This window comes from Geospiza fortis, unplaced genomic scaffold, assembly GCF_000277835.1.
Source record: "Geospiza fortis unplaced genomic scaffold, GeoFor_1.0 scaffold55, whole genome shotgun sequence".
Lineage (NCBI taxonomy): Eukaryota > Metazoa > Chordata > Aves > Passeriformes > Thraupidae > Geospiza > Geospiza fortis.
The window spans coordinates 4,701,943-4,708,047 of NW_005054308.1; the positions used below are offsets into that span (position 1 = coordinate 4,701,943).

Sequence of the window (6,105 nt, forward strand, 5' to 3'; positions counted from 1 at the left end):
AAATTAACCTTTTGCCTCGTTTTCTCCACTTGTAAAGTTTTTAACACATCCTTATTTACTTCACAAGGCTGTTGACGACTGGTTTCTGGAATGCTGAGAACAACAAACTTCATACCACACTGTGAAGAGCTGACAGAACAGCAGACAGGCAAGGTAAGCAACACTCTGCTTTTACTACCACGAATTAAAGGCTTGCAAAGGGAGAGCCAAGCTGAGCACTAGGACAGGTAAAGCAACAACAACTCAGTAGTAAGAACCCAAGACAGAAATGGAAAACAAACAAAATAGCCCAAAACACAAAACTCCTTAGGAGAACTACTTTGGAAAAGAAATGCTCAAATCATTTGAACCAAATAAATTTATCTGGTATTGCTTAAGGAACTGGTTGAGAAAACCTCTGTGCTGACAGCAAGTATTTCTGAGAGCACAGACAATTTCTGATGCCATCTGCAAAAGGAGAGGAAGGAAGAAAGGATACTGGAAAAAAAGCATTCCAACAGTCTCCCTGGAAGCTACCTAGCAGAAAACAAACTGAAAAGCAATAGACAATATCTATTTCTGAAGCAGTATCAAATCAGCACTATTTTCCTTCTGTTACAAGGTCACAGACATTATGGACAACAAAGAAGGTGCAAATAAAATGTTTTTAGCAAAGCTGCTGACACTGCTTCATACAGCTTTCTTACAAGCATGGAAGGAAAGCATTGTCTCGATGAAGTTACTGTCAGATACCTCATAATTGACTAGAAAATTGTGCTAAGAGTGCAGATTAACTGGAAGCCAAAACAATGAGTTAGAAAGATGGAACATGCAACAAAAAAAATCAGTATTTAATATAGTAAAGAGAAAACTGAAGGGAAAGAAAATGGGAATACTCTTCAAATATGCAATAGGTTGCTTAAAAAAAGATATTACATTGTCTCCAATGTCTTTTGGGGATGGTAAAAGGGAAAAAAAGGTAATGGGCTTAAAATTGGAGCCAGGAGATTTAGGCTATCTTTTAGTGAAAGCTTTTAACAAGTATAATTAAGCACTGAAACAGATTGCCTGGGGAGACTGTAGATTCTCCATCATTTGGAGTGCTAAACCACAGGCCAGACACACATTTGTTAGGAATAGATACAATTGGTTTGGCCTTTGGGCAAAGGAATGGACTTCATCTCTGTTTTCTAGATTGCTATGGTAACAGTGCCAGACATAGAGATAAAGTAAACAGGTTACAGAGCTGGAACAATCAAAGTACATTAAACATGGCGTCATGTATATCACATAGTTCATAGGAACATCCCAAGTGATTATGAAGGCTTTTTTTTTTTCTGAAAAGTGTCTTTTAGAAAAATGCAATGTTGATTATAAACGTGATAATGATGTAAAATCATTACATCAGTTGCTGTACAACTGCCAGCAACTTGCACAGATTAATTATCTGCATGCTTAAATAACTATTGGTGTGAATGACTGGAGCTTTAACAAAGATACACTAACCACGTTTTTCCAGATGTAAGAAAACTGATTTTGTTTAGGGACTTAAAACACATTCTTGTGCCATCTCTAACAAACAAATCAACTTACTGAAACCAAATGTTAGAGTAGCTCATTAGCTGGCAGCTAAAACCGCACAGCTCTTCACCAGCAGAGCAGTTCTGCTATAAACAGGGAGGGAGTTACTGACAGCAAGTGAGTGCATCCCAGAGCTGCCAGCTGGACACTGCACCTACCATGGGGTCTGCTGGCTTCTCTTTGCACAGGGCAGTGAGCCCTGCCAGCAGCGTGGGCTTCACGTACAGGTTCAGGTAATCCCGAGCCCTCTGTCCAGTGGGAAGTGGCTCCAAGATTGCTGCAGGGAGGAACCACGGGTGTTAGAAAGCAGCCTCTGGAGTGATGAAACACAACATCCTTTCAAAGGCTGTTTATACGTGAGCTGCTCTTTTCCTTAGTAAGTTAATAATACATCATGGGTTTTATAGCTTCTCCCACAACAAACTGCAAAGAAACTCCCTAAACTTCTTCACTCTGTCCCTGAGGTAATTGTACTAATTATAATCTATTATGAAAAGGGAGGAAGTCAGATCATCTGGGGAAAACCTGAATCCTTGAAGATGCATTTGTGGCAGAAAAAAACCCGTATATGCCATGTTTAGCACTTTCTTCTTCCAGTGTGAAGCTGGTTTCTGAAGACCCTAAAAGTCTCATTTACTCTTGCTCTGATTGTCAGGGTGAGAAGAGACATGGTTTACACAATGGGTAAGGTTTGTAAGGAACTGCAACATATTTCATCAAATTCACTGATACAGCTGACAAAAAGTATCAGGAGACACCTTTTTCTAGCAGTTTCACGTGCATCTTTCTGTCAGAGCAAATCCTGTCACATTACAAACCAGAGATCCTCTTGCAGCCTTTCCAGGTTCTAAGGCCCTTTCCTCTGGCACTTAACTTTGGAATTGCACTGTCATGTGAGTATCCAGCTGCTTTTGAATAGTAATTACTCAGCCGGAATCCAAGAAAAGAGTCACTCTCTCAAGTCAACCAAGGCTGACTGTGCCAGAAAGACTTGCTGGAGAGTAATAGCTTCCCATTTCTTCTCATTTACCAGCTTCGACTGCTCCAGTTCCCAGAGTAGAGTTTGAAAAGTGGAAGTAATCTCTGTAAATACACTGGCTCTTCAGACAGATTTTTGGTAAGCCTTTCATAGCAGAAAATGTCAGTTTATACATAAAGAGACTCACAATCCTGTAAAGCAAACAAACCCAACCTCTCCTAAATCAGTTGTATGTGGAGTCAGGGCAGGACAAGGAAGAGCTCCATCCCCCCCAGGACTGGCAGTGAACCAACTGCACCATTTTACCTTCTGGAAATATGAACCGAATTTCCTTCTCTGCTGAGGAGATGCTGAGACTGCCGTGGAGCCCATTCCTCAGCTCATCAGTGCCATAGAGTGCTCTTAAGCTGAAAACAAGGGAAATAACTGCTTGGAGGGCAACTGCAAATCCCATCCAAGTCTCTGCAGCCTGAGAGCACAGAAAGGCAATAGTTATGGACTAATCAACAAGACATTGGCTTGCTTTTGTTTTAAACAAAAGAAGTCACTACCTAAAATTTAATGTTCATACATTCAGAATTCCCCATAAAATAGGTGAACTTTGCATACTAAAAAACAACAGTGAAAAGCTGCTGCACAAAACTGAGGAGATAAGAAGCCTGTGTCTGTACTGTACAAACAAACAAATAAATTAAAAAAAAATGAATTCTGGTCTCAATCCAAAGAATGACAAAATAATCCTACTGACTTGCCCACGGCCAGTCAGTGAGTTACCTGTGAGGGTGAGTTATCCTGGCTCTTAGGCTGTTGGATGGTCCAAGCATTTCCTTCCAGTATGAGACTGCACAATTTCTAGCAAGAACCATAGCAACTATAGGACCAGAACTCATATAGGCTGTTAAATTAGGAAAAAACATTTTTCCAAATTGTTCTGCATAGAAGTTGCTACATTGCTCTGGGCTTAACTGGAGCTTCCGTTTCTATAAAGTGTAGAAGAAAAAAAAAAGAATTAAAATTGTTTGCTACATTGAAACAGGTTAGAGCATTAAAGGCAGCATAGAGTCCTCTCCTGCAGTCATATCTTCAAGTGAAGAACGCAGAGTAACTTCTGAAATTCCTCTGATTCACTCAGATAGGATCCTCTAGATAGAGAGTAACAAAGAGCAGAAGTTTTCCAAGTTAATTAAAGAAAGAGCCCATTTGAGTAAGATGTGATTTTAGCCCAGGCAAACTACAGCCATTCTAGCTGCCAGATGACAGAGCACTGTACCCAAAAAGTGAAGAGCATTACAAGGGCAGGATTTTATTACTCAGCTGCTACAGCATAATGTTCTACTTTTAAACAAGTTTCTCTCCAGCCCACACTGTTAATTATGCAATTGTTCTATTTTTCATTCAGTGCTTTGTGACTCTCCCAATAGCTGCCTAGTCTGCAGGGGGCCAGGATCAGGACAACTTTGGAAAGTTATCAGAAACCACAGTCAAGAAAAAAATTTTAAAGTGCATTCTTTGAGCTCAAACTTGTACAACACAAGAGTTCCATATACTCAGAGTCCTAATAACTTTGCTGTCAAAAGTCAGTGCAGACATCAGAAGACTCTACCAACATATTGCAATTAAATAAATAAATAATCTATTTTGTTTCATCTTCTGATGAGCAGGGGGGCTCCAGCCCAGGGAGCATCCTCATTAACTCTTCTGGAGTAGCTCCAAGAGATCCATAAATAAATAAATACGTATAATAAATGCACATAAATAAAGCAGCCGGAGAGGTTAAGGAGGAAGTGAAAAAAACAAAACAAAACAAAACGAACCAAGACTTTGCGGGGAGGAGGAGGAGGGGCCCCTTCTGCCCACAGGTGCGAGGGAGCAGCGCCCCCCAGCGACCGCCCGGCCAGGCATATTTAAATATTCATAAGCTCATTTCAATATTCATAAAGTCTATTTACCGTGAAAACAATTGAAACAAAAAATTTGTTAGGCTGCAACTAGCCAGCTATCCAATTCAATTAATTCTCTACTATCCACTTGCACACTGCACAAAATCTTGCGAGATCTGGATGATATCCTCTCCAAAGAGTTGCCTTGGAAAGCTCACACATCTGTTCCATATGTTTGCTAAATCTGAGTTTATTAATAAAGTCTGTGTTTTCCTGTGGTCAGCAGAATAGTTGGTCTTCTCTGTTCCATCCCATGCACCAAAAAGCATCTCCTTACAGAATCCGGCAGCAATGTTTAATGACATGAAGAACATGAATCAATTTTTGGACACACAAGCTCTTAGTTACTGGCTTGATTGCTAGAAGCTAAATATTTTCCTGACTTATAAACTACAGCTATTTTGTCTGGAGCACAGCCTGTTACCTGAAGGATGTGGAATCCTGATCGGAGAATGACATCCTCTATTTCTTCTTCTTTATCAATGACATCTGGTTTGATGATAGCCAGAGTTCTCTCCACATAAATCTGAGGTTCAGGCATTAAGACCTCCATCCTGGCTTCTAAATTAGAATTCACTTGCCCCTTTCGTACTGCAATGACACCAGTACATGACATTTGGAATTTGTCCACTGCACAGTCACCTACGGTGACACTCATCATGTTTCCAGGAACAGAAAGGGTCACACCCACCTCACAAAATCCATGAGATGTTCTCTGGAGAAGTTAGCACTCTGTAGTTCACACCCCCATTTTCAGTGCAGTGGCATTTTATGGAAAAGAAGGCCAAAATTTAATGTTGTTATTCACTAAGTTGGACAATGTATGAGGAGAGAGAGGCATTATCACACACCCTGATGTGGGCTCCCTGTGCTCCCACACCCTCCATCCACCATGGGCTCCTTCAAACCCCAAATCTGTATCCTCACACACGAGGTCTGTGGGTGGGACTAATGACTTGGAGTTGGTAATTTCTCAATGGTTATTTAATTCCTGTATTTATGGGCTCCAGACAAAGTGCTGGTTTTCTGACTGAACAGATGCACTGGTGAGCTGAGAGCACAGAATTGTGTTGTGAGTGGTGGAACTAGTGAGGGGGTTTCTGACAGACCTGTGTCCATTTGTAACCTTTCCATCACGGAATACTTTGGGTTGGGAGGGACCCTAAAGACCATCCAGTTCCACCCTGCTATGGGCAGGGACACCTTCCACCATCCCAGGTTACTCCAATCCCCATCCAACCTGGCCTTGAACACTTCCAAGATTGCAGCACCCACAGCCTCACTGGACAACGTGTGCCAGGGCCTCATCACCCTCAAAGCCAAGAATTGCTACCCAGTATCCCATCTAACCCTGCCCTCTGCCAGTGGGAAGCCATCCTCCCTTTTCCTGCCTCTCCCTGTCCTGGTCTCAAATCCCTCTCCATCTCTTTTGGAGCCCCTTTAGGCACTGGGACAGGATCGAAGGTCTCCATGGAACCTCCTCTTCTCCAGGCTAAACATCCTCAGCTCTCTTAACCTTTCAGAAAGAACTGCGAGCGCAGGATGCTGCGGGGGATCCTGAGAGAGCCTCAGAGAACGGCACACAATGGCACCTGCAGCCCTTCCCTGCCCGCTGCCCTCCCTGCC

At 42.1% G+C, this 6,105-nt stretch overlaps 1 protein-coding gene across 2 annotated transcripts in view; it reads right to left on the bottom strand.

The window, feature by feature from the left end:
• Window positions 1-6,105, bottom strand: part of NME5 (NME/NM23 family member 5) — an 11,386-nt gene that overhangs the window by 2,287 nt on the left and 2,994 nt on the right. Inside the window, exons 2-6 of one of the 2 annotated variants that reach the window (XM_031055261.1) lie at window positions 5,171-5,211; window positions 4,904-5,070; window positions 3,314-3,519; window positions 2,846-2,946; window positions 1,719-1,837 (exon numbers count right to left, since the gene is read on the bottom strand). In XM_031055261.1, coding sequence (XP_030911121.1) covers window positions 1,719-1,837; window positions 2,846-2,946; window positions 3,314-3,519; window positions 4,904-5,032 — 555 coding nt within the window. In that variant the 5' untranslated portion in view covers window positions 5,033-5,070; window positions 5,171-5,211. Of the gene's footprint in view, window positions 1-1,718; window positions 1,838-2,845; window positions 2,947-3,313; window positions 3,520-4,903; window positions 5,071-5,170; window positions 5,212-6,105 lie in introns of those variants that run through there. The other variant, XM_005418708.3, reaches the window with a different exon arrangement.